This window comes from Sander vitreus, chromosome 22, assembly GCF_031162955.1.
Source record: "Sander vitreus isolate 19-12246 chromosome 22, sanVit1, whole genome shotgun sequence".
In the NCBI taxonomy this organism is placed as follows: Eukaryota; Metazoa; Chordata; class Actinopteri; order Perciformes; family Percidae; genus Sander; species Sander vitreus.
The window spans coordinates 14,999,062-15,013,227 of record NC_135876.1 but is presented as its reverse complement, the minus strand read 5'-3'; the positions used below and the strand labels follow the sequence as shown (position 1 = coordinate 15,013,227).

At 40.6% G+C, this 14,166-nt stretch overlaps 2 protein-coding genes across 2 annotated transcripts; one reads left to right on the top strand and one right to left on the bottom strand.

Annotated features, from left to right (window-relative positions):
- Window positions 1–554: 554 nt before the first annotated feature.
- Window positions 555–6,346, bottom strand: usp12a (ubiquitin specific peptidase 12a). The gene is made up of 9 exons (XM_078280098.1): window positions 5,968–6,346; window positions 4,835–4,915; window positions 4,536–4,749; window positions 4,075–4,310; window positions 3,777–3,853; window positions 3,388–3,471; window positions 3,097–3,294; window positions 1,550–1,628; window positions 555–1,430 (listed from the first exon to the last, which is right to left on the bottom strand). Exons 1-9 carry the CDS (start codon window positions 6,013–6,015, stop codon window positions 1,329–1,331), a joined length of 1,119 nt encoding a protein of 372 aa, XP_078136224.1. The 5' UTR covers window positions 6,016–6,346; the 3' UTR covers window positions 555–1,328.
- A 282-nt stretch (window positions 6,347–6,628) lies between these two features.
- On the top strand, window positions 6,629–11,657 carry rpl21 (ribosomal protein L21). The gene is made up of 6 exons (XM_078280100.1): window positions 6,629–6,722; window positions 7,428–7,506; window positions 7,648–7,709; window positions 8,692–8,804; window positions 10,594–10,744; window positions 11,534–11,657. Exons 2-6 carry the CDS (start codon window positions 7,440–7,442, stop codon window positions 11,621–11,623), a joined length of 483 nt encoding a protein of 160 aa, XP_078136226.1. The 5' UTR covers window positions 6,629–6,722; window positions 7,428–7,439; the 3' UTR covers window positions 11,624–11,657.
- Window positions 11,658–14,166: the final 2,509 nt, after the last annotated feature.

Genomic DNA, 14,166 nt, shown 5'->3' with positions numbered 1-14,166 from the left:
ATGCCTGTAGTCGCTTATCGTAACAGTCAAACATGCCTTATTTCAGGCATGACTATATGTTGCAACATTTGTCCCTTTCCTAATAAAGCTGATTCCGGCCCACTTAAACAGCACTTGCAAAAGACTTAAAGCTGTTAATTTCAGTGATTTTATGTTGCCTGACTGGAGTTTCAGATATGAAGATGCTGGATGCAGAGACTCGCTTTTCTTCTGCGACGCCCTGCTATTCTGGTCCTGTCTGTTCTATTAACAGCAACCTCCTCCCCTCCCTTCCTCCCTCTCCCCTGTCCTCCATCTTCTCTGCCTCTTCTCTCCATCCTTGCAGCACTGACTACGAGACACCTCTACTGATGAGGAACTGACGGGTGACTGGTTGATGTGCGCATTATGTGCTATGTGCGTTTTTCCAAAGCACCTGGCTTTTGGATCTGAATGGATTAAAAATAGCTCCTGTTGCAGGTAGCACCGCTAAGGGGCAATGTTGAGCTCCTATGAGTCATCATTGCCTACTGGTGCCTACCTGTGGGGCACAGAAAAGAGAGCACACCCTGCCGCAATCTTACTGGCTTTATTTCTTTTTCTTTAAAACAGAAAATGATCGCTTTATAACAGGCCTTTTCAAGCAAACCCTCACATTAAACTTGCCAACACCTACAAAACGGTATCAAAAGTGCACCATAGTGTTAATACATCTTCTTAAGCTCTAACAATTTCCTATGATATTATCATCTTCTTGTAATATTTATACAAATACCATTCTGTACACTGTATAAATACACAACCCAGTGTGCCCTATAAAGGGGGCACCCCACCCCCCCCACCCATCCTCCTTTACATCCATGACAATGATCAAAAACATGATCCACTCCACAGTAAATCCCAGTGCAGAATAACAGTGTGGGGGGTGAAGACACCAGGCCAATGTTACATCAGATGAATTATTAAATACCCATTCAACCCCACAGCCAATGAAAACCTAATACGCCACTCATACAACCAACCAATATCTGTACAACCCTCATTCAACGTCTTTTTTTAAAAACAATCTTGACACAATTTTCATTCGTCGTCTAATTGTCCCGACAGCAGCAGCGTCCAGTCAGAGTGAAGGGGATGATGGGGGCAAGGATGGACAGCTGGTAAGTATGGGGAACTTACACGGCTGAGCTGCAGTGCTGAGTGCGTAAAAGCACAAGTATGAAATACAGCTGTGCCGGCAGGTGGGACACCACGCGGGCTGCTATGGTGCGTTTATGGTCCGCTGCTCCTCATTAAGAGGGAAGAGAGCATTTCTCCTGGTTTCTGTGGTGAAACACTCAGCTCCACATTTAGTCTCTGGACTGGTAAAAGAGGATGTAGCCCGACTCAGAGTTCTTGGAGATTTCAGAAGTGAGACCGTAGAATTCTTCTATGGCCTGTGCATCAATTTTCTACAAGAACAGAAAGACGGCACACAGCAGGGTTAGCAAAATAAAAGTATACTAATATATATATATATATATAGTATACTAATACTAAATCAAACATATATACAAATGAACTCGCTTACCTCTACAATATCATCATCAAACAGCAACCAGAAGTCATGACTTTTCACAATGGCAATGTAGTGACCCCTGTTTGGACCACTAAAAAGAAACAGAACATTGTATTATAGTAAACTTTAGCCTCTACGGTCTTAATATCTGACTCACTGAATCTGACTGGAGCTGGGCAGTGTTGACTTTATTAATAAATATTAAAAGCTTGTTAAATAAGTGTTTTCAGTCGTGATTAATATGCACTGAAAAAATAATTAGTAATGTGTATGCATGAGACAATGGACCAATTGTCTCATGTTAGAAAACATTAACTCTGTATTGCGTTTATTAAACTAGCTTACAACTTCACAGGACTTCTATTTGCTTTTCCAACATGAAGGCATTAACCAACAATTCCTGTGGCGTGACAGCATGATAAATTAGGCACTACTTACCTTCACATGGGAGGTTCTCCTACACCTTACAGTACATATGCAATTATTTCCCTAACTTGTGTAAAACTGATCCGCGTACACAAAAGCGATAACCCTTCACTCTCCTTACTGTAACTTGTTAATCTGTGCTTTGTATGAAAAGTTATCAGCTCTCTTTCTAGACAGCCTTTACATTTTAAACTTTTTAAAATCATTGTTCAGGATACAAAAGACACAAACAGGAAACACAAGGCGAGAGAAAATGGGAACGAAATACAACAATGGATGGCGCAATTACGTCGTCAGAGAAAAAAAAAAAGTATATATATATATATATATATAAAGTTAAAAAAAAAAATACATGTGTATATGTATTTTTTTACTACCACCACTATTGCAGTTGTTTGCTAAAGCGGATTGTCAAATACTATATTTGTTCGAATACTGTATTCTGAAAAGAATAATATCATGAAGCCTGTATCAGGATACATATAGTATTATGGTCTATACTAGACTGTCTTATGCCCTGTTGCGTGGAAATGTTGGCCAAAAAGGGGAGAAATTTGTTAATTTCACTCAGTTGAAGCAATTTTCAGTACTGTATCATTTAAGCACTATCATGACATTATGATCCCAGATGATATATGCCCTAAAATCATGACATCAATTTCATGATACGTCTCCCTGCTCTGAAAATAACCCTGCAAAAGGAATCTTAAATGGGAGTAAAGCTCAAAGGGAGAAGAAAAGACAACTTAATCTGTAAGACTCCCCAACTCAGTTGCTCAACTCCATATAAATTGAACATACTTTCTTTAATACATTTCTATTCAGAGTAATGAAGTGCTGGAGCCTGTTTCAGCATGCTGTGTGAAACACCTTGTATAAACACAGACAGACAAACTTGCACTCAAACTGGGTCAAAACCGGCACTGAGAAACAGTACAGCACAGCTGAACATGATGGATGAGGGCCTGCGTTTTCCCCTGCTAGCTGTGATTTAGATTCTAATATACCTTTATTCTTGTGCTAATGGCTTCAAATGCATTTTAATATTAGAACAATGATTTGTCTGCCTGTCTCTGGCTGCTGTGGAGACAGATATAAGGTGTTGTATTCCGGCTGTGTGATCACCTACACACCTCCCACAATGCACCACCACGGCAACCAGGTCGTAGAGCCTCTCAGGATTGGTGGCATCCCCGGAGGTGTTGAAGAGGCGGAGCTCCAGAGGGAAGACGACGCGATAGGACAGCTTGGTGTAGCGCTGCAGCTGCTCCATGTACTTAAAGCGCTTCAGGTGCAAAGCCAAGATCATTGGCAGCTTCTTAACACGCATCCTACATCACAAATATTACAGAGTCAGACACTATATCTAAATACCAACCACACACCTAAAAAGCACACGTTCAAGAATCAACTTGTATACGGACCGCTTGTGTGCCTCCTGCTTGCTTCTACATTCTTCACAGTAGTATTTGTACTCACTGCACAGTGTCTCTGTGTTACTGAAACCTCTGAGAGGAGCCACAAAGAGAGAAACAGTCAATGGACAATCTGTTCACATCTACAAATGAATGATTCAATTTCAAAACACTGTATTTTTTGTCCAACCAACAGTCCAAAACCCAAAGTAATTCTGTTTATTATAGTGTTAGATGAAGAAAGGTAGCACTTTGAGAAGCTGGAACCATGAAATGTTTTGCATTTTTGCTTAAAAAAAAAAAAAAATCTTCGGTATTTATCATAATAGTAGATTCATTTTCAGTCAATCAACTACTAATCCTGCTTCAGCTTTGCTTCTATATGCCATTAACTTTACCTGAGACAGTGTGTGATGGAGGTATTCTGTTCTACATCTACAGAAAGGTCCAGAAAGTCCTCATCTTTGCTGCTTATCTGAAGAGAAAAATCACATCAAATTAAGCTAAACGCAACTAAACTCGAAATACTAGAACTTAAATACTCAGTTTGGAATATAATAATATAGGGCTATAGCCATATGGCAATTCTATTGTATTTACCTAAAACATTGTTTAAACAAGATTCTGGTGCCACACGGTAGTAGACATTTTGTGTAAGCCACTTAAACTTCCTCCTCGTCAGCAGAGACATCTTACCGTTTCACAGGTGAGGCAGCGTGTCTCATTGGTCAGAGTGCCTTGGAAAATCTCATGGACCCAGGTGGGAGCGGGCGTGGCATTGCTGTTGTTGTTCTGAGAGTCCAATGTGCCATTGGCAAGGCGGCCGTTGGTCTTGTCCTGCTTCCTCTCCTCCTGAAGCAGATCAGCGATGGTGTTGAGCAGATAGTTCAGAAACTCATGGGCATCCTGCTGCATGTAATTGTCAAACAGCTCTGAGGAAGAAAGTGCAGAGACGCTTTAGAGTTCCAATTCAGCTATACTACATGTTCAGCAGGTACTTTAGGATCGTATGCTGTTTTCAAGCTCTCCAGGAGTCAGCAGCCAATTAGGGAAAACAAAAAGGTTAAGGAAATTAAGCCGTTTTTAAAGTGATGACACTCTGCTTATAGCTCCTTTAGAACACACTAATCCCCCTACGTTTATCAGTTTCCTCTCACCATTCTCTTTGCGAAGCCGTGTGATGAACTTCTTGGGTGGTATGACGCCCACTTTTCTCTTCTGGTTGGCAATACTGTGAAACAGGTCAGCCAGGCAGGTGAGCAGGTTCTCCTTCCGCCGAGGCTGACTGCGGTACGCCAAGATCTTCTCCCGAAACGGCCGGCAGAAGTACAGAGCCTGCAGCACCGAGTTGCAGTAGCAGGTGTTTCCAAACTAAAATCAATGATGGAATGCAGTCAAATCAGTCTGAGTACCAGTCAAGTAAAGGTGTACACAAAACACTGAATCAATTACTTACATTGACCAGGCCAAAGTAGTGCTCATTGACCGGAAACTGCTCAGATCCAATCTCTTTCTCCAGAGCAGATGCATTGGCGCCCTGTAAATGCACAAAGCCAAAAAACCCAGACATATTTTAAGTTCAGGTATAATTTTGAAAAAACGATGACAAAACACACCAACACCACTACTGAATTAGTAATTAACTGCCAAATAATTAGAAGGCAGCAACTTGGCATTTCCAAGGTAATTTGTTGCACAGATAAAACAATAAAAACTAAAGGGTCCAAGAATAGGCATTTTCCCTTCCACGCTGCCATTCTATGCCACTAGAGCTAAACACATCATCTTTAAGGGACAGCAAAGTTAGGCTGTTCCTAGCTAGTGATTACACTCATCCAGAAAAGGGTTTAAATGTCAAACTCGGCTGAGATGACATAATTACATATGTTCGAATAGAAAATATTCAAACGCAGATGTTTTTGAAGTCAGCACAGGACTCCGCGGCGGCTATGATTTGGTAAGGGTTAATAGAGTACGATGCAATATGTTGACAGCAGCAAACTGCAGAGTGGACATGGACCTGGAGCGGGTCCACAACTGCGCAGCTAATGTTAAACCATGTCGTCATTGCCTGCGTTAATAATGTCTGGTAGTAAAGGCCAACACGTCAACTTAGCTTTTTTTCACGTCTTCTCTAAGCATACTGCAGATTCATGGTCTCCCAGTCTGAAGCCATCTATTATCCAGCTGTTTGCAAGATGTAACACTGGTTTAGCTTTAACGCTAGCTACCTTACCATAGCTAGGTTAGTTAGCTGTGAATCTCAGCTGCAGCAGGTGCACTGTGCTCAAAGAGTATGTGATACATATTAACCGAATAAATCGCCAACGTACGAGTTGAAAAAAAAAAAATCAATACTAAAGAGTGTCCATCTGACGTTACTGTCGTTAGCTAAAAGACCAGAGCGGAGAAGGCAGTGGGTGTCTGCTGGCTTTGCTATGGTCGGAAAATTGCTTGGCTAGCACGGACACCAGAATTAACTGTTTTTATCTATAATTACACGGTTTAAAAGCCAATAAGAGTGAGATCACGGTTTCCTTATCAACCTGTGGCCCGATTAATGTCAGTATGAGACTGCCGTACACTTACCATGGTACAAAAAGAGGCAAATTTGGAAACTGTCATTAGGATTTCCATTCGGCTAGCGCCATCTTCAACCACCGCCGCGCGCTGACAAGATTGGGCTGGCTCCCCTCGTGAGGAAAGGCAGGCGATTATACTGCTGCTGAGCTCGCGACGAAAGGTCTAACAGCTCAAGAAAACGAGATAATGCACTGCTTGTTGTTTCCGCCTTCACGTAATGACTGTCCATACGATAATGGTTGGTACAGCTGATCGCTTCGTTTCGGTATATGCGTGTCACACATTCGGACATTCCTATAGCTCAGTTCTCGAAGTCAAATCAAATAATGTCAAAATCATTGATACAGATACTATTTCATCAAAAAAGGTTAGCCTTGCTGAAGTTTTGCGCATGCGTATAATCAATAGCTATGAATGATAACGAATTGTTTTATATAGTATTATTCATATTTTTATTATTATTTTATATATATTTTTTACAATAGTTGCATTTTAGCAGCCGCGTCATATGTTTTCCCTTTAAAATCGCAGAAACGTTATAGATCACAACTGACCTAGGACCAGTTACCGTACGTTGTACGGGATTGTTATTTGTGAGTGAGCTGACTTAGGATCTGCTGAACACGCTTTTCAATCCTTTAGCGTCACATTCATTTGGTTCAGGCAATATTGCGGCCTGCCTCAATTGTATTTCACAAGGCGGAGTTTTGGGTCTTTTAATCTCTCTTTCCGCCGTACCCGCCATCTTGTAGACACCGGGGGTAAGATCCTCTCCGTTTTAAATTTTGTTTTTGACTTTATTATCGTATTATTCGTACATAAGTATACTCATATATGCACCGCAGTTTTCCCCTTATATATAAGTGTCGTGGTTAAGCCTGAAAAAAACGTTAAATTGCGTGATATTTTCCGTTTAATGTGAGCAGGACCAGCAGCGTGGCTCTCCATGTGGGCCTTGCAGGCAGAGAAACGTTTAACGTTAGTGGAAAGTGTTTTCTTTCAACACCGTGTTGCACCCGCTGTAATAAAGCTTAACTCGGACTTTTTCGTAGAAATTCGACCGTAATATTGCAGATACGGTGTTGCCTAACGTAGTGGTACCTGTGCTAGACATGCGTTTTGTGGCTAGCCTTTACGTAAGCATATTTTCTCGTGTAATCAGCAGCATTGTTACATTGTGTTGACTCAATTTGATCACAAATATCCATTATGTGCTGTTAAACACATTTAGCTCATGTTTAGTCTGTGTTAAGTTAACTTGGGTCTAGCTATATTGGCGTTCATGGGCTGTTACTGCAGTCAAATCGTGCTTTTTATCGTATGGTTTATAAAATATAGTAGATTTTATGACGGATATACTTTGTTGACGTGCCATTTTCCGTCCATTTAAACAGATATAAAATACGTTTGGAGAAAATCTTTAGACTACCATGACTCATAACAAGTAACGTTATATTTTCTCTTAGTAATCAGGCATCATGACGAACACCAGAGGCAAGAGGAGGGGGACCAGGTACATGTTCAGCAGGCCATTCCGCAAGCATGGTGAGTACATATTTAAAGGGTAGCTTTTTATATCAGACCACACTTTGACTGCAATCCTCCTATTAATGGTGTGTGGCTTTTAGAGCCACTGTCAAATATTTGCAAAATAACATGAATTAACTGGTTGCATTTACTTTACAGGCCCAATTCCCCTGTCCACATACATGCGCATCTACAGGAAGGGTGACATTGTTGACATCAAGGTAAGACATAGCATGTTTGTTGGCCTATGTTCTTGTTAAACTGCATGGTAAATTTAGGCCAGACAATACTAACTTAATATTTACAGGAATTTTAATCTTATGCTTAGGTTGTCCACTCTATCTTGAGTCATCTTTCAGAAGTTTTAAGAGGCTGCAGTGAAATGTGCTTTAAAATGTGACATTACAATGATTTATCTGGATGAACATAAACCAAAAGTTGAGCAGACAAGGATTTGGGAAAGGTGCACAGTAACGTTCTAAATGGGAGATATGTTTCAGGGCTCGACATTAAGGCTTGTCTGGGACAAGTGGATTTTTTTTTTTTTTTGTAGGGCAAGTGGAAGAGATTTTTATTTAATTTTTTTTGCAGGATGGTAGGGGAAGACTCATGAATATTCATTAGGGAACTCATCCCTGAATGGCTAGTACTCGTTGCCTGCTCTGGTCAGGTTTAGGCAAGAGGAGTGGGATTGGTTATGGTTAGGTTAAGAATGTCAGGTGAGCCAAATGGTGATGAGTCTTCCTACCACCCTACAAAAAAAAAAAAAAAAATCTCAGGTCGGGGGGAAACTTGGCTGACAAGTAAGTGACGTTAGCTAGCTAGTGTCGGCAGCTGCGTACCTAGCAAGCATTAGCGGCATTTGTATCGGTTAAATGTACGTAGTTAAACATCGGCTAATATTCAACTGTAAAGTAGCTACACCTTTTAATGGATCCCTTGGTAAATCAGCCTCTGCTGGGTAGAAAGTGAAATTGTAGAAAAAATCCTTTACCCGGACAAGTGACTTTTGTGCATGGACAAGTGAAACGTATACGTACTTGCCCAAAGGACAAGTGCCTCAAAGTTTGTCAAGCCCTGTTTTGTTATTGGGACGGCTTTACCTAAACTCACAGTGGAACTTGTTGGTTCCATGCAGTGGTGACTAATAACAAGGTGACTTAGTTGTTGCTAAATACATTGTTATATGTGATTTCTTTTTAGGGCACAGGTACCATTCAGAGAGGTATGCCTCACAAATGCTACCATGGCAAGACAGGACGTGTCTACAACGTAACCCAACATGCTGTCGGCATTATTGTCAACAAGCAGGTCAAGTAAGTATGAAGCAGCATTTATTTTGTGACCATTTAAATGTGTACGCCTGTGTAATTTTGGACTGGTACCAACCAAAGGACTTAACTTCCTCACACTAATAATCAATTATTTAAAACCTTCCATCCCTATGCACACAGGATGGTGATACCAGTTGTGTCATCGTGAACCTGATGGGGGTTGCGTAGGCCAATGTAGGGTTTTTCCTGCATAGAGAGAGGTTCAAAGGAAAATGTGCCAAAACATTCTGATTTTCAGCAGCCAGCCTCCTTTCATCCACACCTGCTATATACACATGCAGCTGATGCTGATTTGACTAGATCTGAAAGCGCCACTGTATAGCGCTAATGGGATCTCCATTTGCAGTCAGGCTGTACCGGACTCTCCCGGTGACCATGCTGCACCGGGGGACCAGCAGCGCAGCGAGAAGCCACTGCTGATGGGCGCGGAGCTCCGATCGAGACTTCAAATTGAAAGTTTTATAACCTGTCAAAACGTCTTTTAGTCGCCTTAAATAGTAGACCAATTCCGTGTTTTGGTACAGTTGGGTTTTAACACCTGATGCGAGCCGCACTAGCCTGGGAACTCGCCATTGGCATGGCTCAATCCGAGGGGCGGGATAAACTCTTTCAAATTCCCTCTGCACTCACAGCCAACCAGAGCAACACTAGTTGATAGAGTAAACTTTTGTCGTGTCCGGTCGGCAAAACTCCGAACACATCTTCCTTTTTTAAGAAAGACTTCAGTGCTTAACTCCAAGTCTTCTAGAGTCGCAGCCGAAGCCACTTCGAAAGACCGCTGTTCGCCAGCAGCAGCCATCTTCTTTGTTTTTCAGGTAGCGGGGAATTCACGCAGAACCGTCGCAGCTCTCCTGTCCTTATGTTAAGCCCTCCCACCTACTCAAGACACAATGTGATTGGCCTGACCAGAATTGGGTTTTTCCTGTTCGCAAGCCAACGGAGAGTTGCTAGAGCGGCACAGGAGTAGCCTACGCATAAAAACCACAGTTCCGAGCGATTTGTCGGCATTACCCAGACTGCGCTGAGCCCCATTCATGTAGCAGCGGCAGTTAAACAGTTTCACACCATGATGGTGACATTTGTAACTAATCCGCGGTTCATATGCATGCCAAACCATAAGGGCGATCCGTTACACTACTGTATATTCAACATCACTGACAATATTGATCAATACAATATATTTCAAAAATATTAAACATTACATTTCAACATATTTTGTGTTCATAACACTATTGTATTGTACAAATTGGCTACAACAGTAATAGCAGTTAACTTATTTGTCACTCCTACAGTTTTCAACTGGGGGGGGGGGGGCGCGGTTTCTTGACAAAGACGTTTTCAACAAATTTGTGCCTAAAAATGTATCGGAATGCAGGAAATTAAGTCTTAACAAAAAATTTCCTGGGGGAGATATCATATTAAAATGTTTTGATGAGTGCATGTTTATAAGTCTTTTAAATGTTGTTATAAATCCTAGATTCAGTCTTTGGTGTGTACTTGCTCATAGACTTAATCTAGAATGACGGATGTGACCCCATCTTCACTTTGCCACTAGGATTGTTCATGTCCTCAGTGGTCATTCACGTTGGGAAAAGTATTTCATCCTTAAGCACCCCATTAAAACTCGTGTTTGACCTGGGGCTGTGTTGAGGAGACAGCTAAGAAGTGCAGATATAGAAACGGAATTACTTTGAATTTTGAGCTAAAGCTGTCAAGTTGTTTTTGATTTTTCTGTTTGATATGAACTCATTCATGTTTTTGGCTCTCACAGGGGCAAGATCCTGGCCAAGAGGATTAACGTGCGTATTGAGCATGTGAAGCACTCAAAGAGCAGGGACAGTTTCCTGCAGCGGGTCAAGGCAAACGAGGCCAAGAAGATGGAGGCCAAGCAGAAGGGCAGCTGGGTGGAACTGAAGCGACAGGTATGAATTTTTTTTTTTTTATTGAAAAATGGAAAGTCTAAGATGTCATGGTGATAACATTCTTTTATGAAGTCATTCAGGTTCAGTGATTTTTACGGTCACCTTTAGTGTACATCAAATTAAATCATTTAGAATGGATTTCCAATGGTATGCTTTAGAGCAGTGGTTCCCAACCTGGGGTCCGGGGACCCCTCAGGGGGGTGGCAAAGATCACAGGGGGTGCGCAAGTTTTTATCTGGTTAGAGGTTGAGGTAAAAAAAAAAGTGCACATGTTAAACAAATTATGATAATGCACTATATATATATATATATATATATATATATATATATATATATATATATATATATATATATATATATATATATATATATATATATATATATGAAAGTCTGTATAAAAACTATATTTTTTGTCCTCGCTTAAAATTGTAGGCAGGCTACTTAGTAGGCCAAACCTCCGGGACCTCTTAACCTGGGACCTTGCTGTCATCAGGTCAGCTGCTAGCTGCTATCATCCTCGTTTGTCCTGCTGCCACGGCAGCACTGTTTTATGAATGAAACATGGCGGAGAAACGTTGCTGATAACTCCTATATCAAAAAAGAAAGTAAGCTCTATCTCGAGAGTAACCTCAACTTTGGTTTCGGTGAGGGGGGTCAGCTTTTCTTAGACATGAGTAGGGGGGGCGCCAAGGAAAAAAGGTTGGGAACCACTGCTTTAGAGTATGTGGTGAATTAATTGGTCGCTTTCGCTTTTTATTTAATATTCATAAATTCTCCTCGTCTCCACAGCCTGCTCCTCCTCGTGATGCTCACTTCGTCAGCACCAAGAAAAACGAGCCACAGCTGCTGGAGCCCATCCCCTACGAGTTCATGGCATAAAGTGCTCACCAAAATTAAAAAATTTGTACACACACTGCTCGTCATGTTATCTGTTCACACATTTGAATTAAGTGTAATGATGTGCTATCACTGTGATGATTCTCTTCTTTTGATTGCTAAATGAAATCAAATGCACTTTTTATTTCACCGGTGATCTGAGAGTGACTGGTACATGTGTCACAAGCATTTTACATCCCGACACTTAAATCCTGTCGGGTCTACAAGGTTAATTGAATTTGCACTGTCAATTTAACCTGATAGCTGACAGAATTTGGGTTTCCATCTTTGAAGTGGGTGAATTCAAAGGTATGTACCCAGGCAAAAGCAGAACTATGCAACATCTTTATCATGTCGATTGTAACAGGTCTTTTTCACCTAAGACATTTTGACTAGTTGTATGAAAACAAAGCATAGGTGTAAGTAATAAAAATTACATTATTCATTGATTTCCATTCAGCTACTTTATTGTGCATGCTGGCTTAATGACAAGTCTTACTGGAACACTTTAATAGATGAGAGCCATGGTATGGTATCCTTAACCTGTTCTTTTCATTCAAGACTGACTGATGCTCAACCGTAATCTGCGTAGAGGTCTGATCAAATAGTTATTGAAAACCGCTGTGTGGTTGTGCATGGCATTTGAAATTGATCACTCAAGACAGCATTGACGATGTCCATAGTTTCAGAGCGCAACTTGCAGTCAAACCTCCGTACCAGTGGGACAGCCATTACAAACTCGCGCTGTCTTTGCATTGCTCAAACCCACAAAACTATCGGAGATTCTGAAGTCTGTAAAGATGCCACACATGATCCTAAATTATGGAGAAATATGTATCGAATGATGTGCAACAAAATAGAAACTTATTGGATGGTGCAACCATAAAAATATTTTTTTCAGTGTCATCATATAGGCCAACTCTTGGAACATTTCATATCCATAAGAACAAATGGTCAGGAACCAAGCCAACTTTCCTGCACTATGAATGTATTTCAGCAATATAGTGCCATTTTATTTAATATTTAAATAAACCTATAATTCAGTCCCATTCTTGTAGTGGATGGCACAGGTAGAGTTTCTACTGTGCTTGTGCGGTAGGTGGCAGTGTGCACCAGGATATGCATCAAGCTTAGAATAAACAGGACCCTTGCTGTACAATAGCAAGCCTACTGTAGACTACTACATTGGGATGTGAGTGGGTTAATGATTGTGCTTTATTGAATTGTAAACCCTGTTTTGATTATAGCCACAGATATGGTTTAGCTACGACTTGTCTCAACTTTAGTTGACATATGTTTGGGTTTTGGGCAGACCATGATTCAGCAGTTTCTCTAAATTCCCACCTAACCACTGTGTGTGTGTGTGTGTGTGTGTATATATATATATATATATATATATATATATATGCACTAATTTTATTTGTATAGAACTTTTGACACGAGTAGCATAAAGTGCTTTCCAGTGTAAGGTGAAATGTAATGCAACAAAAACAGGAACATGGATACTAGCTGCATAAAAGGATCTACAATTTTGATGTTGAATGATTGATTGAAATTTACATTTTATACAAGTGAGAATGGCAATTGTACTCTCAACTATATAGTTAAAAAATAGTAATTCTAAACATGCGTAATCTACTTCTGATATACCATTATAAAATTACTTTTTTATGTTATGTAACTATATCTCTATTGAATATCTGTCAGCTGCAATGAACGTCTTTGTGAATAAGAGACTGATAAAAGATATATAAAATCATAAGAGATTTGCTAAGTTACAGGGTTCACCATTTAATGAGACATAGTGGTAACATTCTTAAATTTTTTAAGTACACCATATTTTTGCGAGACCAGTTTTTTAATTTTGTATTTTCTTCTGGATACATTTTTTATATATCTCAGTTGTGTGTGTGTGTGTGTGTGCGTGCGTGCGTGTGTGTGTGTGTGGACCACTTGATGTGTGCTGTTTAATCAGTAGAGGCTGAATGGCTGGCTGGTTATGTGACAAATAGGTTATCTCATCGCACCTCAGTACTTTACCCAATATTTACACGAATTAGGACCAGTTTACAGAGATAGGGAGCAGCTGACAGGATGAAGTGTGTGTGTTTGTGCGAGATCAGGAGAGGGAAGGCCAACAGTGGATCAGTCCAAGGATTATAATTAATTTCTTTGGATGCATCTGAATTTTCTTGGGAGTAGAAGAGATGTGTGGAGGAAGTGAAGTTTATTCAAAAAAGACAGAAAGACACAAAATGAATGCTGTAATCTCCACCTAGACAACGGTGTCAAGATAAACCTGCAGAGGTTGTCTTTCTTCACCCTTATAACCCTGTAGGCCTGAGGTCAGGGAATTCAGACACAGGTCTTATCATGACAGAGTAGTAAGTATCCAACAACCTGAGGAGATAAAACCAGGAGAAACAGATGGAAGAATAAAATGCAATCAATCAATGAGCGAGTTGGCAGCCAAAGCCCTTGGTATTGATCTGGATTTTGCCAGCAGTATTTAGATAAGACAAATGGTGCCTCTACATTTTTGTATA

Bases quoted from the DNA above. Each gene is read 5' to 3' on its own strand.
- usp12a (XM_078280098.1), bottom strand. From the start codon at position 6,015: ATGGAAATCCTAATGACAGTTTCCAAATTTGCCTCTTTTTGTACCATG. The intron at 4,311-4,535 runs GTGAGAGGAAAC...TTTCTTCCTCAG, and splicing joins ACGGCTTCGCAAAGAGAATG to AGCTGTTTGACAATTACATG. The intron at 1,629-3,096 runs GTGTGTAGGTGA...GTTTCTTTTTAG, and splicing joins GTGGTGGTGCATTGTGGGAG to TGGTCCAAACAGGGGTCACT.
- rpl21 (XM_078280100.1), top strand. From the start codon at position 7,440: ATGACGAACACCAGAGGCAAGAGGAGGGGGACCAGGTACATGTTCAGC. The intron at 8,805-10,593 runs GTAAGTATGAAG...TGGCTCTCACAG, and splicing joins ATTGTCAACAAGCAGGTCAA to GGGCAAGATCCTGGCCAAGA. The intron at 10,745-11,533 runs GTATGAATTTTT...TCGTCTCCACAG, and splicing joins GGGTGGAACTGAAGCGACAG to CCTGCTCCTCCTCGTGATGC.